Source organism: Oratosquilla oratoria, chromosome 24 (genome assembly GCF_046742065.1).
Source record: "Oratosquilla oratoria isolate Oo_2021 chromosome 24, ASM4674206v1, whole genome shotgun sequence".
Lineage (NCBI taxonomy): Eukaryota > Metazoa > Arthropoda > Malacostraca > Stomatopoda > Squillidae > Oratosquilla > Oratosquilla oratoria.
The window spans coordinates 47,136,467-47,154,673 of NC_134800.1; the positions used below are offsets into that span (position 1 = coordinate 47,136,467).

Below are 18,207 nucleotides of genomic sequence, written 5' to 3' on the forward strand. Positions count from 1 at the left end.
ACGACCTCGCCGAGTGACCCAACCTGAGCTTTCAGGCTTCGGAGAGGAGGGTTAATATCTCTCTTGTCCTATTTATACTCTGTATCTCCCCTTTTTTCCCCCACTTCTCTGTACTCCTTGATATTGTGAATATATCACGAAAGCGCTCGGACTCCGTGTTTTTTTTTTCTTCCTAGTGGACTCTGCATATTTGTGATTCACGTGTGACTTGTGAAATTTGTGCATATATATACTGTATATATATATATATATATATATACACATATACACATATATATGCATGTATGCATGCACCTGTGCCGAAGACTGTTTATTGAAATCGTCAAAGCTCATTATTATTATTTTTTTTTTAGTCTCTTTCCACATCCTCTTAGTACTCCTAGTCGTGGCTCGGTCGCGATGTCCTGTGTCAGGACCCCTTCATCCCCAAGGTGCTGAGATTTAAGGGCTGCTCTGAAAGGGTCCCCAGGTGATTGGGTGTGTGCTTAGACCCGGCCTTCCCGATTTATAAAGGGGGGCGGGGTGGCCCTTGTAATGATATATGCACGTACCTAAGAGTTCTAACCCTCATTCCTTCTCAGTGTTGTCACGTTCCAACAGACACCTCGACCAGAAATTCAGCCGGAGGAAAGTTACGGTCTTAATTCGGGGGAATAAAAGACGTCGACTTGAATGGGAGGTTCACTTAAGTTACATTGCTTGCATTAATCTATTCTCCACCGCACAGAGACACACATGCACATTAGAATTTTGGTACATACGAGCACTTGAATGTACTCACACACACACACACACACACATGTATACCGCGGGGGCGTGACCATCCCATCTCCTAATCTCTCATAAGGTCACGAGGGCGAGAAATCAATAGTTCCCCCTCTCCCGCCCCCGGCCCCCGGCCCCCGCTAGGGAGGGGAGCGAGCGTGAAGAGGAATCTTCTAGAGCTGACGTGATCTCCCCACCTGCAGGCGATGCCCAGGCCTCAGCTTCCTGCCGAGAACGACCCTCATGGACTCCAGTCTCTTCTTTGTGTCCCTAAAAGGTCTCGAGATCGAGTAATGTCTTGTTGACTCTGGGCGCACGCGAGAAATGCGCCGCTCCTTCTGGGCGTGGCGGGATCCTAAAGGCGGACGTAGCGAGGGAGTTAGGGGGGTGGAGCAGAGAGAGAGAGAAACAGAAAGAGAGAGAGAAACAGAAAGAGAGAGAGAAAGAGGGGCGGTTTAAGAGAGGGCTGTTTGAAGTGCTCATGGCTATCTTTAAACTCGCAAGGGGTTGCTGTGCAAGGGTCTTTGACTTGTGTACATGTGTTTTCGTTGATGTGGAAAGGGGCTTATTCCAGGGTCTGACATCGTTCCATGTGTTCTGCCTTTAGTATTTGCGTGAAAATCCTTTTTTCAACCAGAAGGTAGAAGATGATAGAAGAGGAATCGTGTCGGTGCTATTACTAATACTTTTTTAGTAATATTACTAATAGTAGCATAAATACGTACATGCACAGATAAATACATACATGCATAAATATATACATACATAAATGCATACATATATACATGCATACATGCATACATAAATACTTACATATCAATAGGATGGTCAGGCCAATATATACATCCACCCACCCCATTAGTAAATTCTCCCATCTTAACGCCTAATATACCTTTTTCCAACCATTTCTTACCCTAGCACCCTCTGTAGTGAGCTCTAAGCAGTCCAGCATCCCCAATCTAATATCTTATTTATAGAAGGGCAAAGGAAAGTATATGTATGTAGTCCTTCCCAGCACCTCGAAGAATTTATTTTGGGAAACGCCGGCCTAGTGGATTAAGGGTCTATCCCTCTCTCCCGCCACACTAAAGCAGGTTTTGGCAGCCGGAGATCTATTCCCATCGTTTCATTATATGGTGACCTCCTTATTCACTTGTAGTAATCTACGAAACAGACAAAAACATCCACTCGTGGAACGTCATTTACTCATCTGATTACTTTTTATTTCTATTTTGTTTTTTATTTATTTTCACTTTGTCCTGCTTTTAGCATACTCTCCTCCTTGCTCGACAGGCATTCATCTTGATCTCTTATCCCATTCATCCACCTCATTCTTCGTTTTATTTTCAAGTTAACTCCAACTTCGGTTTCCAATCTTGTTCTTTTCTTTCTCCATATGCCCAGACCGTCTCAGCACTATATGATCCACGCCATCCGACAGCTCTCCTCCTCGTTTCTCACTCTATCGATCCTCATAGCAGTGCCTTGCATGCTTCCGAGACATTTAATTAATCATTTTCAACATCCAGACTCCCAAGTTTCCGCTCTTGATAACACAATGGATACCGTCCCTTCTTCATACAACTTTCTCCTTGTGTTCATCCTCCCTCCATTTATTTCTCATCACACTTTTCGTTACCTTACCTATTTATTTGCTTCTTTTGCTCCAGTATTCACTTCCAGCATGAAAAAATTAAGTAAATAAAATAAATCAGATAAAGGTAAAAACGACCTTGTAAAAAAAAAAAAAAAACGATAAGAGGTGCCTGGAAAAGGGCAACACAATGTATAGTTCTCCTGCTTTAAAAAATAAGGTCAAATAAATAAAAAATAAAATGTAATAAAATATAAAATAATATAAAATAAAATGATAATGATGATAAAGATGAAAAATATAAATAAGAACAAAGGCCGAGCCATAAGTCACGTCGCCAAACTAACAAGGCAACAAAAGAATATTGCAAAAAAGCAAGAGAAAAAGAACGAGAACAACATCAAAGTTGGTGTCCGGAAGATTCCATCATTCACACACATCACATGACCTACAACACGCAATCGTAATCATCGCAAAAATGCTTGAAACAAGACCGCCGCTAGCGCATGCGAGACACGCCAACATGTCACCATCCATCTAATGCAGTGGTTCCCAAACTGGGGATAAATTACCCCCTGGGGATAATTTAACAAAATTTCGGGAATAATGATGGGGGGACAAAAATGATAAGAAGAATTCTGAAAATCAAGAAGCCAAGAATTCCTCAACTAGCTTCGAGCATGCAACTCCATTCAACCCACTGATGTTCTCGACATCTTTGGCAATAGTTATTAGAGATGCACAAAGTTCAAATACAATAGATAAACGAAAATATTTCTAGTGTTTTAATTTAGCCACATATATCAATGTTGACTACATTTTGTAAAAGGGGTAACATGTTTAATGTGGCACGGTAAACTGGGTAACAATCTGAAAAAGTTTGGGAACCACTGACTTAATGCATTGGAATAAATAAAGCCCCGATCACTCATTCACTCACTCACACACACACACACAATATTTAAAAATAGTTTAGATAAAATGAGATATTAAGACGGGACACCACGAGCATAGCTCCCCTTCCCGTAAAATACAAGTAGGTAAATACACTCACATTCAGTTACTTACGCACTCGGTGGCACGGTTGGTAGAATCACAGACTCTCAATTCGGCGATTCATGGTCGAATCCTGCCCAGTGCTGAAAGTAATTTCAGTATCACTGCGCTTCGAGTCGTGACTCCAACTCTCGTGGGCGGGGAGCTGGGTGTGTGTGTGTGCGTGTAAGGTCAAAGCATTACCGATCGGTCATAAGAGCTCTCTTTCGGAAGGGAAATAGCTGTCGATCACGAGTCCAACACATGATCCAAAGACCAAGGTGAATACACACACACACACGCACGACTCCAGCGAGTTCGTTTGAGTAGAAACGACTTCGTTAACAAAGCTATCTTTCGAATCTCCAAATGTCATATTACCTTTGCGTCATATGTTGAGAAGCTGATTGACCAACTAAGAAGTTAAACCTATAGGAATATTAATAACATTGTTGAATTGTACACTTAGTGAAGTCTAGAATACTGTAGGTTCAATCGTCCTGCAGCTTTTCGAATTCACAACATTTGACGAGAATCGTAACATTGTGACTGGGGCTTTAGCTGATTATCATGTAACCAGGGTTCGTGCTGGGAATTGCAGGGACAAATTAGAAAATTGACAGCGGGGCTTTTACAAAAGTTCGAAATTGACGTCTTATTTTCTAGTGTGCCAGTCTTGTAAAAAAAAAAGTATTACATGCTTGATATACCAAATCATCCGTTCGGAGCCCAATTTGATAAAACCGTTCAACACCGGCATGGCAAGGAGTAACAATGTCTGAAAACAGCGGTTATTCGAGGCTCAAATATTATGACACAGATTAAGGTAATGTTAAATAGTGAACCCACGTAAATTCACTCATTTCTTGTGTTAGTGGGAATGGTTTTGGAAGGCCATCTACGAGTTGCCCCAGTCACGTGACCTTCCGCGACACTTTCCCCGTCCCTTCACCTACACTTTTGTTTACACGGACATTGCAGTCTTCTTCTCTGTACTGTGAAATGATCTAACAGACGAAAAGATGTATATGAAATATAGACCTCATCAAGTTGCTTTTACATTGTCAATATATGTACGAGTATATGTATACTTATAATATATATATATATATATATATATATATATATTATATATATATATATATATATATATATATATACGTAAGTTACAGGGATAATAAAAACAAAACAAGGCTTTCCGTTTTATTGAAAATATAGGTAACATTAAATACTAACTTTTGTTGCGTTGATCGCGCAATCCAGGACTAAATCTTTGAAATTGTGGCCATTTATACAAAATTATGTGCTCTCTATACTCACATCTTAACTGAAAGGTGAATATAATTATTTATTTCCATACGGAACCAAATCCAGTGAGGTTTTGCATTTCTGGTTCACATATTCTTGAGGAAACAGTGCAGTACCCCTTCCCCCCCAAAAAAAAAGAAGAAGAAAAAATGCCAGATGGTTGTCATTCACAAAATCTGAAATGTTCGTGTTTGACTGCCACCTAGTGATGGTACACAAGGGATTGAAAGACTTTGCATGAAAGGCCCTCACTGAGTTAATCCTGCCAACAACTCCTCCGGAGGTCGTTTCTGACGAAGAACGCCAAGATAAACGCACGACCTCCAGTCCTGCAGACTGCTCGACTATTTTGATTATTCCTTAACGCTAAATATAACTCACGATAATGACAAAGAAAAATAGATGAATGCACGTGTATTTGTGGACAGAATGATCTTTTGACTTCGTGGTCTGTGTTTATTCCCTGATGAAACGAAGGGTCCCGCACCTTCTGAAGAGAATGTTGATCTGCGAACTGACGGCGACGTCCTCGATGTGAGTCACGCTGGCCTGGCCTCCCCGACTCCGCCGCGTCGCCACAGCCGTCCCTGCAAGTACCAAAAGGTCCGCGGGTGAGAAACGCGGGGAACAGGATGGGAACGGAGTCTGGGAACTTGGCGGACACTCCAAGGAGGCTGTGTCCGTGCAATAATTTATGACAAAAAGAAAGATAAAATATATATAGTGATGATAATAAATGTCCTCATTAGTTAAGAAAGAGTGGGTAAGAATATTAAGCGACAGAGAGGGAGAGGGAGGGAGGTAGGGAGGGAGAGGGAGGTAGGGAGGGAGGGGGAGAGAGAGAGAGAGAGAGAGAGAGAGAGAGAGAGAGAGAGAGAGAGAAGAGGGAGTAAAAGACCTCCCCGCCTATTTTATTGCCATTCCAGTTGGTATCACCAAACCTCCTTCATTTATGGGCGAGTTCCGCAACTTCCAGGGAGTTTATCCATTTTCATTTTACGTGAGACCCAATGTAACTCGGGAGGCTATTATGCATCACCGATTGAGTTCGATTAGATCGTGCCCTGCAAGGTTCATGAAGTTCGCTGCACCTCTAGAGGCGTGCGTCCACAAGGAACAACACATGGCCCTTTTCTAAGTTGATCACCATAATTTAAGATGTACATCTGTTGTGACGCCATTTTGGTACATACAATTTTCTTTTTGTTCCCTACTTGCTCGGTTACTTATAAAAGAATCTATGATTTCTTAGAAAAGAAAAAAACTTCCCTTGTCATAACAAACAAGTTACACAAACAATTATCCCAGGGGAACAGGGATACTGACCTGTCACTGCCACTGTGCTGTCCTCCCCATTGAAGTTGACGTCACACGTGAAGGTGACCCTGACCCGCTTGATAACATGCCCGTTGTTCGTCACCTCCATGTCTTCCTCCAGTTGTGGTGCGTCGGCGCGGAAGACCACTGCACGTCCCAGGTCGTTCCCGCATTTGTCCTCGATTCTGTCATCGAAGTCACGAAAAGATGCTTTAGCGAGAGACCTTCAACCAACGAGTGTAATCGCCACATACATCAACACATACAAGTAAGCTTCCCCATCTGATAAAACCGTTGCTTCAATTTGGGTCTCTAACCTGAAGGAGTCTCCAGCAGCCAGGACCTCAATGCTGAAACCATAACCTTCTGGGTGGGTATCGCTCCAGAAGTAGTTGTCGTTGTGGTTGTGTGATGAACTGGCGAAGGTGAGGCGCTTGCCATACCCACGCCCGACGGACTGGAGGAGGAGGGCCGAGCCTCCAAACATAGGTTTGTTTGAATCCACAGGGCGAACGCGGTACTGGAAGCCTGGAACAATCCTTGGATCCACGTAGGTGCCGATGACCGGAATCTCGTGACTCTGTAGTCCTAGAACGGTTCCACAGGACAAAGGTCAACACTGTTACTACAAACAATAGGTATCAAATAACTATATGCGCCTTAAACCACCTGAAGACAGTTCTTGACAGCATCTAAGTGGGATATACCCATTCAGTGGAAGGATATTTTGGAGCCTTACTACTAGGAAAACACAAACGGACCCAGAATCTCCCTATCACCCGCTGCCTTCCAGCCTTGTTTTTTCAAGTGCTCCTGCATTCACCCTCTCCCTCCAGCTGGCAGCACAGAAACCAACCAAGGTCCCCAAGCATATCCAACATGCACAAAACCCATACACACACATACACAGTCATCCATAATGTGCAACATGTATTTCATGACGCCATCTAACATGTAGCACACCCACAAACACCTAAATAGTACACAACGAACTGGAGCTGCAGTCAACACACAGTCACACACTCACAAACATACCAACACAATACAAACACATTCTTGTCATCACAAACGAAAACATAAGAGCTGTAATAGACACAACATACACGTTGCAGCAATACAGGGAATCAAGCCAACACCTCAAATCACTCTATCCACATTCCTGAATACACCGCAATAAGAAGACAAAACTCACCACAAAGGTGGATTTGTAACACTAGTTCATATCACCGTACCCTTCTCAAACAAAAGAAAAAGAAATGAAGATCACTAACAGCAGAAATAATCACAATCTATACCCAGAAAAAACATACATTCAGTCTACCACTTCAGCCCACAGGACAACGAATTGGTTGATGAAAACATACACACACACACAGCGTCCCTCGACATTGATGGCTTAGAAATAAAGTGAATTGTGGTTGATAAATGTAAAAAAAAATACAGATATACACACACACATAACAACGTCTATATGTGTTCCTATGGCGCAGTTGGTAATGTGACGGCTACGCAGCAAGCTGAGTCTCGGTTCGATTCCCTGACTGACGGCCGTTTATATATGTATATATATTTCAATTACTGCTAAGGCTTAGGGGTATATGACCATGTTCTTACAATGCCAGGATTTTTCACCATCCAATCTAATCTATCAAGATACAAAATAATACATTCTCACCTGTAATAGTATACTTAGTGGGGACATCACCATATTTCTGCCCAGACACAATGGTGGTGCGTTCCCTCAGGTTCACTTGAGTGCTGAGGGTATATCCACGTTCACCATCCAAGCTACAGTTCACAACTACAAAAAGAATAGGAGAGTTTCATTATCTAGGGTACAACCTTTCTCCAAGACTATACATTAAAAACATCCTCACCATCCAACTTGTGGTGGAAAGAAAAGCTTACCTTTGGACACAGCGGCACCTTGTTTGCCCTTAGGTTTAACGGCAACACACTCTCCAACAACGAGTGAAAGAGGTTTGCGACTAACACGGGTCTCATCAAAGTAAGTGAGGCGGCAGAGCATGGAAACCCTGGCTCTCTTCTCCACATCACCATTTTCTTTAACCCTGTGGGATGTCTCCCTCTGGGGGCCCTAAAACACAAGCAATCCTTAGTGGTCCACACCGACTTAGGGAAAAACTCGATATATAATCCATGGGGAAATTCAAGTTAAGGGAGGACACAGAAAGAGCATCGTCTTGATTTGTCATACTTACAATGAGCTTCACAACAGAAGCTGTGGCAATGGGTTCATTGTTGGCATCCAGAACTGCAAAAGCATCTTTAGGTTGGACGAGGACCAAGCTGAAACCATAGCCTTCGGGATTTGTGTCGGACCAGAAGAAATTGTCATTGGTGAGACAGGAATCTCCCTGGAAGGTGAGGCGCTTTCCATAGCCCATACCCACCGATAGTAGGAGCAAAGCTCTTCCCTACGAAAAATACAAACAAGAGTATGTAAACAGGAGAGTCAAATCAAAACTCTAAAAGTGGAAAGTGGTACATTCCAGTATAAAATCATATCGTTTATTCAACTTCCCACCTCCCCCCTTAGTCAGAACATACCTGGAAGAGGCTTCTCTTAGACTGGGCTTGCCTGACGGAGTAACAGAAGCCTGGAACAATGCTTGAATCCACGTAAGTTCCTATGACAGGTAACTCGTAGCTACGCAGACCCTGCATGACGTACTGTGCAGGAACGTCTCCAATCCTACTCCCATCCAAGGTCATAACTTGCTCTTCGTCACATTTGAGACAACAAGCACCCAAGTCATCAAGCTGCAAGAGCGAGTACGGTAAGGTCCCGAACTAAGTGGTAGAGTGTGGGGGCTTGGGCCGGACATCATTTGACAGTGTCTGTGACTTCAGCCATGAGGGCACGAAATGTCTACAGCCCGCCCCAGTTTAAATCAAGTGTAAATGCATGTTTATAAAGGAAACAAAAAGTCTAATAATTGAAACCAAAGATTTTAGAATTTTGCTCAAAAAACATGGACAGTGATTGGAACAAAAGTTTTTGGTATGATTGTTTTCAGGCTTTTTTTTTTTTTTTTTTTTTTTCTTCAAATATCCTTTATATCTATAACTGGGCGCCACTCTGAGTACCTGGACGTCTTTAAAAGTTGAGGGTTGAAACCCACCCACCCTGTTCCGGAGGACTCCGGCCGAGACAAGCGATCCCCCTCCCTTTCCCGCCCCTAACCTTAGGTTGTCCCACAAAACTGGTTCAACAGCGCGGACCCACATTCCCCACGGCAGCTTCTGGTTGCTGAAGAATTCCTGGGCGCGGGTGTGCAGCAGTTGAGTCCGCTGAATGCCTCCATCCACCGACGTCTTCGAAGTATTCTTCGTTCTTCGTTCTTCGTTCTGAACCAGTTTTGTGGAGCAAAAATGCCATGGCGTGCGCGTGAAAGCGTCCCTAGTCAGAGACTTTTCTTCCCATTGACTTAGCAAACAAAATTAAAGAATAAAAAAACAACGGACGTCAAGAAAAACAGAGTGGAGTGCCCACAGAAATACAGAAGCACTTTACTTAGTAGTACAGCACTTGAGAAAGCGCCATGGCACTGTAAAAGCACCTTCAAGTGCCCGAAATGATCAGTCTGGCGGACCAGTCTGCATGCGAAGTCTGCAAAGGAGAAGGTGCACGAGCATACCTGGGATATGTCACTTCCTATTTACAACTCTCAACACCACTCACTCTTCTCACTCTGGGACCAAACACACGGCAAACGTTCATAAGCTCTATCTTTCTCTCTTCTTCACAGTGGGACATTATCTTCTTTCATTCACTCATACTAACAAAGACAAATAACACCAACAAACAAACGTTAATATTTCATAAAACTACTCACAGTCACTCGAGGTCGGCGACGATCTCGTCCCCTGACCGGTGGACCAGAAAACCCACACCAAGATTCTGAAGGTGTCGCAAATAGGCCACTCTTCCTCCGCAATTAAGATACCGCCTTCGAGTTCTCGAACGAACAATGAAAGTTTCACCTCCCCCCAAGAATGACTGACACTGACTGATATTTTTGGGTATGCAGGAAACAGTGGACTGATTTACAACGACAGAGGACAGTAGTTGGCCAAGCGACACCTTGTTTTGGGCCCGTGACTCTCCGACACGTGGGGAGAGAAAATCCTCCGGCAAGGTGACCAGCCGACGCGGTCCTCGAGGGCGTGATATGTGTCAAATTACCAATAAAACGTCCCTCCAAACCAACCACCCTGAATCCCTTTGAGTCACTTCCCAATGAATCCAAAGAAACGATCACATCATCACATACACCTCCAAACACACTTCAAACTCGTCCACTCACACTACTGGAAGGTCTTGCTCAAGCATCTCCAAATAAAAACAAAGAAAAAGAAAAACTCACCAGTAAATACTGGTTATAGATTATCTTAGTATGAGGTACCCCTTCCCTATCCACCTCACCCACCCCCCACCCCAACCCAGATTTAAGTTCTCATTTTACAATGGGAACAATTTTCCCAGAGAGAAAAACAAAAAAAGTAAATTGTGGAGAGACATGACGATGATTCACACGAACTAGTGCTTATAAAGTACTTTCGTGTGTTACACCCTTTTACTTTGAGGATGTAATACAAAAAATACTGATTATTTTCTAGTTTCCGTTCTCCTGTGATAATCTTACATGTATATATATATATTATATATATATGCAAAGTAGACCACTTGGAAAAAGAAACTAACGAAGCAGAGCGCTTTCGTATATTTTGCACTGTATGTAATATACGAAAGCGCTCTGCTTCGACAGTTTCTTTTTTCCAAGTGGTCTACCATGCATAAGTGAACACACGTACCCGTGTTATTAGCATATACATATTATATATATATATATATATATATATATATATATATATATATATATATATATATATCCATGTGATCTTACAGCACTCCCCACAATTTACTTGAGTTTTCCAAGGAAAATCTTCAAATTTTCCTTGGGCCGAGCTGGGCTCCCCTGACGAGCCTGCAGCTCACCTGATTTCTCATATCTCAAACTCTCCACTTTTCTCTTTCAACTTACCAGGTTCTCGTGCAGCAGCTCCTCCTCCTCGACATCTTGTTCAAGTTGGTACGACTCGAGACCCGGCTGGGTCTCCTCCTCGACTGCCTTTGTGGGTGTCGATCTCTGTAAAGAGGGATAAGTAGTGGGACGGTTATTCAAGAAGGAAAGAGAGCAACGGTTCCCTCCCTGCATCACAATTCGCTTTCTGTCTTCTCCTTCCCCAGTGTCTGACCAGGTCAAAACGATGCCGACAATCAGGTCAACCTGCCCAGTCATTCGCACGAGTGACGCTGAGGTGCAATTGTGACAGTTGTGTTAAAGTTAATAAAATCTAGTAAAACTGAATAATTACGAGTTGTACGCCAGCCATGCTCCTCTCCGATTGCCAGCAGACTAACCCGCTGCTCTGTAATTTTTGTTCATCCCTGTTCCTAGAATGTTGACATTTAAATGTCAGAGTCGCAGGATGTAAGGAGAAACATGAACGGCTCTGATAACATAAACATGGAGGAGGCTGCAGGAGACCTACACAAGGCAGCTCCATGTCCTTTACCTTTTGCCATCCCTTTCCACAAAGCTTTCTAATATTCTCTTAAAGCAACCATTTGTTTCCGCTCTCGCTACATACTAAGTCTATTCCATTTGTTAACCCCTCTGTTGGTAAACCAGCTCTTGCCTATTTCCTTCTTAAACCTAAATTTGTTCAATTCAGATCCATTACTGCAAGTCCTGCCTTGCTGTCTTAATATGATGACTTTGCCTACGTCACCCTTGTTAATGCCCTTGACCCATCTGAATGCCTCTATTAGATCACCCCCGCACTCTTCGTCTTTCCAGAAAGTGAAGTGCCTATGTCTGGTGGACTCTTGAGCAATGTCGACGACGGGAAATTCCAGGATAAGAGACTAGCCTGCTCTCGACGTACTAAAACCTTTACTTTCTTGGCCTTACCAGACGATTTTATTCGCCCACGGGGCAAACGTAGGCAACGACAGGAACATTAGTACTGTCACACGACCGTCACCTCTTTCTCTCTCTCTCCTCTATCAATAGCGATTTCAGCAGCTTTAGTATTTCCAGTCTGCCGGGGTTTGTTGATGCTCTATGAATTAACTCAAGTTTACCTCAATTTTCCATCATTTTTCTTAGTAAGGGACTACGGCACTGCAGCATACTCTGATCTGGGGCGTATCAGGTTTTCTGTCTGTTTGATCATCGTATCTTCGCTCGTGTAGAGGAATGCCACTCTTGTTTGTCGACAGTTTATAAATTTCCCTTTGACTTTGATGTCTTTCCGGTGACAAACAATCCTCCACGGCCAAAACAAATATATTATCTCCGACTCTGCAGCGGCTGCCCTTTTCATTTCTTAATTTAGCGATAGACTTTTTCTACTGTTGTCCATTTCTAATATTTTGCATTTTTTACGTTGAGAGTAAGTTATTTAATGGCTCCATTTATTCAATGTCGATCTTCCTGCAGCCTCTTAAAATAATTTTCATCCTTCACAGTTCTCATGATCTTGGTATCATCAGCAAATGGTTTATAATTTGTGCTCCGGGCATCAATACTCTCAAGATTCTTGAGTAACAGCTGTCAGTCTCCATCATTCTTCTAGTCATGATCATAAATAATGATAATAACATCACATTTAACCCAGGGCTGACCTAAGCTGACCTATTCAATAATCTCCTCCCCGCCATCCTGCATGAAATCGAAGTCCAACTGCGCATGCGCGAATCCATGCACATGACCCGACACGGGCGTGTTCGGCGCCTGCTGAGTCACATGGGCGTGTCCGAGCCATGCCCGCTGCTCCAACTCTCCCTCCCTTCCTCTCCTCTCCTCTCCCTTCCTCTCCTCTCTCACCTAAACGCGATCGATCAGCTTTTCCTGCCATGCTCCCTCATCCACACCCACGACCATCACGGTGTGCCACGTCAGCAACATACACACACGGGGGGGTGGGGGTGTTCTGTTTGGCCCATGTCACCCAGCCCAGGTTACCTCTCTCTCCCTCGGGCCGTTGCAAGTTCACACTCTGTATCAACAACTTACACTCCCATGAAATAACATTGTGTCTGCGACTGGTCTGAGCAGTTTCCTTCTAGTGTGTGTGTTTCCATTTGAGAGAGAGAGATTAAAAGAGGAGGGAGAGAGTAAAAGAGAAAAAGAGTAAAAAAGGGGGAGAGAGCAAGAGAAAGAGTAAAAGAAAGTAAAAGGGGGAGTAAGAGAGAGTAAAAAAAGAGAGTAAGAGTTAATGAGAGTAAAAGAGAGACTGCAACATAGGTACATAGGTATCAGCTGCCGTAATTCTTCTTCCTCGTCTTATTTTCCATCTCCCGGCGTTAAGGGGAGGATAGGAGTTCCTGCCTGCACTAGAAGTAACAGTCCCAGAAACATAACTGACGATATCATTCTTCATCGTAGGTACTCACCCTCCCCGCCCCCCTTCGCTGCATTAACCTCTTTCCCATTTTTTATTGCCTCATTGTAGAGGTCGATAAACCTGCCGCGTGTAGTGGCAGATTTTTTTTTTTTTTTTTTTTACAGCATTTGATATAATATTTCTGTGAGAATAATTGGAGGGATATTCATCACATTATTGAGGGTAAATAATTAAAGAAGCAAGATTAAGTACTACTTTTGCCCAATATTTTCAAAGAAGCTGAGCCGAGTGAGAACATATACTTTAATTCATATTCAAAATCATCGTATTCGTGCAACAGAGTACATCTGTTTAAAAGCGTCACCTGTATTTACAAAATTCGGGTTAGCCACTCCCCCAAATCATCTTTATTTATGATACTCAGGTTAGCAACCCACCCCTAAATTTTGATCCCGGATCCGCCACCGTTTCTAAAAAAAAAAAAAAAAAATAGAAAAAAATAAATAAATAAAAAATAAAATAAGAATAAATAAGAATAAATAAATAAATAAGTAAATAGATAAAGATATATAGATAAATAAAATAAAAGCTTTGTGGGGGTTCAGGAGCGCCACGTGACCTCCCTGCCGAGCTGAGGTGATTTCTCCCAACCGGACCAAACCGGATGGCGCCAGCGACGATGCAGTTCGTGCAAGCGGCCGGGCCCGACCTTTCCATTCTTTGCAGTACACTGATGAAAAGGGAATTTTGCATCTATTCCAGTATCACGCAAACACATTTTTCAATTCTTCATTTTGTTTTTGTATTTGAAAAATCTACTTTCTTTTTCTATGGAATGGTTGCTTTAGGTTAGGAGCCATTGAAGAACGAAGTTTCATGTTTTGAATATTCATGTTCGCGTGATTTTGGAATTTTACTGGAATCTTTTCGATGAAAAACAAGATCATTCTTGTCTTTCACAACACTATTAGTTTTCTGCTTCAACTTTCACCAGGCAATATCATTCAGCTGACAGCCTCCCAACACACACACAAACACACACACACGGCTTGATGGCGCAATGGTAGCGATCTCTGCTGTCACAGCGCTCCGGGTTCGAATCCCGCCCAAGGCTGAAATAATTTCAGTATCGCTGCGCTGCGAGTCGTTACTCCAACTCTCGTGGGCAAGGAGTTGGGTGTGCGTGTAAGGTCAGAGTATTACCCGTAGATCGGTCATACGAGCTCTGAGCTCTCTTCCGGGAGGTTAATGGTTGTCGATCGCGAGTCCAACGCGTGATTCCAGATCATGCTGAATCATTCATATACACACGACTCGATGGCGCAGTTGGTAGAATTCCCGGCCGTCACTACAGCAGTTCGGGTTCGAATCCCCCCAGTGCTAGAATTCTTTCGGTATCGCTGCGGTGCGAGTCGTTACTCCAACTCGTGGGCGTGAAGTTGGATGTGTGTGTGCGTGTAAGGTCACAGCATTACCCATAGATCGGTCATAGATGAGCTCTGAGCTCTCTTCCGGGAGGGAAATACCTGTCGATCACGAGTACAACACATGATCCAAGACAATGGTGAAACTGAAACACACACACGCACAAAATATAGATACCTGATTATTTTCATTAACTTAGAAGGTGGAGTAACAGAAGAATTCTAATCTATGTGACAATTGGAAATTAAGATGATAGAACAAGTTGGAACTGTACATTAATTTGAGGCTACCTATGATAAATTGGAGAGTAGACGAAACCCTACGACCGTTGCTCCATTTCTGTATACTGTACCACAATTACTGCAGAGCTGGGCGCGCTACCGTCAATGCGTTACCGATTTTAATTCCCTTTAGAATGCTTTTAATGAAAAAATAATGAAATGGAGAAGTATTTACTCCTTACGAATATTCTAAATAAAATATAACCTAAATTACAAGATTAATACGTTAGTAACGCGCCCAGCTCTAACAATTAGGTAAATATACACGCGCGCGCTCACGCGTACACACACACACACACACCATGATTTACATTCACTGAACATTGTTCTTGATATTCAGTGAATCCTACCGTGACTACAAAGCATCGGCTCTCGTAGAATGATAAATGCCACTACAAATGATTATAAACACAGTATACACGCTACTTTCTTTATTACAATAAACAATTCTTTTTAAGGGGGTACGCGACACCTGGGGGGGTGAATTTGGTCAAGATATGGCATTTTTCAAAACTGTGGTCAAAATGTTCGTATACCACTTAGAAATAAATCCCGACAAATAATTTTCCAGCCGCGCGCAATTTAAAGGTCCTGGGTGAGGATTAAAGGGACAGATTTAAAGGCGCAACCCACACTAGAAGGAGGCGTGCCACTTAGGACCTTCAGGCGCAGCGAATAACGTTGAAATTTGATTGAATTTACACTCGCCCAGTGTATCAACGGCCAATACGATTGTGGAGGGGAAGGGAGGAAGGTGGAGGGAGAATATTTCGCCAACTTTGTGCGAAACTAAGCGTTAGTTACCGGCTAACTCTGAAAAGGGAAGTACGCATGTCTCATGAGCTCTCATTGCAATCTATTACTTTAGCTAGTACATATTACTCTTTAGTACAGTCATCATGGGTAGCAAAAAGAACAAAAGAACATCACAATGACAAAAAACAGCAGTTAAAGATGGCAAGCAGTCAAAGACGACTAAAGATCTCACCACCTCTCACTCCACCACCGCCCTCACCTGCACCTCTGTGACGGTGACAGAGGTAAAGGACAACATTAGACTAAACAATTCAAAGAGGAAGATTAAATCCAAAGAAGAAAGCAAGAGGAAAAAGATCAAGGCTATACAGGAAGAAGAAAGAAGAAGGGACATCATATGATGCTGGAGGGGGTGCCCTACCAACATAGATTGGCGAGGGGAATCTGATGAGGAAAGAGAAGGTGCCCACTACTGGAAAATAAACCTCTTTCCAATTATTTAGATACCCTGAAGACCCCCAGCAGAGAGGTTTCATATGAAGAAACCGCCAAAGGTGCAAAAAAGCAAATTATATGATGTTGTCGTCTGTGCGTCGTCACTACTGTGACACACTTATACTTTAGTTTTTCAGTATTTAAAGTACTTATAATTAAAATATGTTGATAATTTTTACTGTACTTACTTATTATATAATAAGAATTAAGCCATGAAAAAATCAGTCAAATTGGTGAAACTATAAGCAAGTTACAAATATATTCATATTTCAAGTTGCCATATCTCCGTTCGATATTTTTCTACTTTTTTTTAATCATAAAAAATCTAATATACATTAAATTTAAATGAAACTTACAGGAAATATTACTTTTAGTAATTGCTAGGGCCGATCGTTCGAATATTTTGAATAGGATGAAAGAGTTCGGAGTAATAATGGAAACAAGAGCAAAAAAATTGTATTTTTCACGATTTTTGCCAGCCATTAAAATTGAAATGCCTGTATGCAAAAGTATAAAGGAAATTGTTCAATTACTCAATGACCGGCTCTAGGTGTGCCTACTGACTAATCATAGCCAAAATATAAAACAAATTGGTCTACGTATTATGGTGCTGTGCACTTTTGAATGTTGCTACTGGTATACGTACATGTGTACATGTGTACATATGTACATGTGTACATACATCATTCTGCTTCACCTAAAATGTAAGCAATATGGATACCTATTTACCTGAGAAGTTTCAGCTCTTTACTCTAAATATTTTAGAAAATGACCTCCAGGTGTCGCGTACCCCCTTAAGTATGAAAAAATAAAACGAAGGATGAATTTAGTCACCTTCATTTAGGTGTTTGCGATACATTTCACATTGATTATTTGTGACGTCATATCTCGTCCGGTCAAGAGCCGGCGTGCGTCATGACGCAACTGGGAATCCCAAGACATCAATCTATGGTGACGCACATCACAACTAACGAATAAAGATAATTTTTCATAATAGTATTTTCAAATTATTTACTTAGCTCTAGCTTATTTCTCGTTCTCAAATTCGCCCAACTAACCCTTCTCGCTTCCATTCTTTCACCCACCTGCTTCTTTATCGTTTGTTTTCCTCCTCGAAAACCACACCCATGAAAATTCCACTCGTACTCTAAACAATATTACCACTTTCACGTACCTGGCTATCGGCATTGACAAGGGCTTTCCATGTTGCTTCTGATGGGTCATTGCTATCGGTGTTGACACGGAAGGCCGATGGAGCCATCGAACGGGTTTCGAATTTGCGACCTATTGATGACCAGAAGATTTCCAGTTCGTGAGACATAGCTGCCTCTTCGGATGGGTGAACTGATACGAAAGCCATGTTTGATGTAGTAGATAAAACGACAGGTGAAATTATTACAAATCTCTACGGAGCTTCTCGATCTCTTTAATGTTGTTGAAGCCGGTGTATGGAAAAATTCAGTTGGGTGGGATTTATATAGCAGTGTGTGGGTGAAAAAGGAAAACATATCACATATGATATGATTTCAAAACGATGCTGTGTCATGAATATCCTAAAGTCAAATACATTTTGATAGAACAAATCAACGTGAAATTATAAGAATATTGATAATTATAATCTACACGTGACCTTTATTTGTCGTGATCATTAGCCTTAATCGTACGTCTGACAGCAGTATATGAGTCGTTTTCTTTGCAAGTGTATCGATTATGGCCGGCGCCGACATATAGGTGACCTGCGCGAATGGCAACTTCAAGACGAGATAGTTTTTTTCAGGAAAGAGGAGGCAC

At 42.3% G+C, this 18,207-nt stretch overlaps 1 protein-coding gene across 1 annotated transcript; it reads right to left on the bottom strand.

The window, feature by feature from the left end:
* Positions 1-4,584: 4,584 nt before the first annotated feature.
* On the bottom strand, positions 4,585-17,873 carry LOC143038612 (uncharacterized). Its single transcript, XM_076208062.1, has 9 exons — positions 17,591-17,873; positions 11,089-11,193; positions 8,591-8,803; positions 8,242-8,457; positions 7,928-8,117; positions 7,695-7,820; positions 6,337-6,607; positions 6,029-6,204; positions 4,585-5,289 (listed from the first exon to the last, which is right to left on the bottom strand). The coding sequence occupies exons 1-9, from the start codon at positions 17,774-17,776 to the stop codon at positions 5,159-5,161; spliced, it is 1,614 nt and encodes a 537-aa protein (XP_076064177.1). The 5' UTR covers positions 17,777-17,873; the 3' UTR covers positions 4,585-5,158.
* Positions 17,874-18,207: the final 334 nt, after the last annotated feature.

Coding starts and splice junctions, on each gene's coding strand:
- LOC143038612 (XM_076208062.1), bottom strand. CDS start 17,776: ATGGCTTTCGTATCAGTTCACCCATCCGAAGAGGCAGCTATGTCTCAC. Junction 11,194..17,590: donor TTGTCAATGCCGATAGCCAG/GTACGTGAAAGT, acceptor CCCTCTTTACAG/AGATCGACACCCACAAAGGC. Junction 5,290..6,028: donor CAGCACAGTGGCAGTGACAG/GTCAGTATCCCT, acceptor TGGTACTTGCAG/GGACGGCTGTGGCGACGCGG.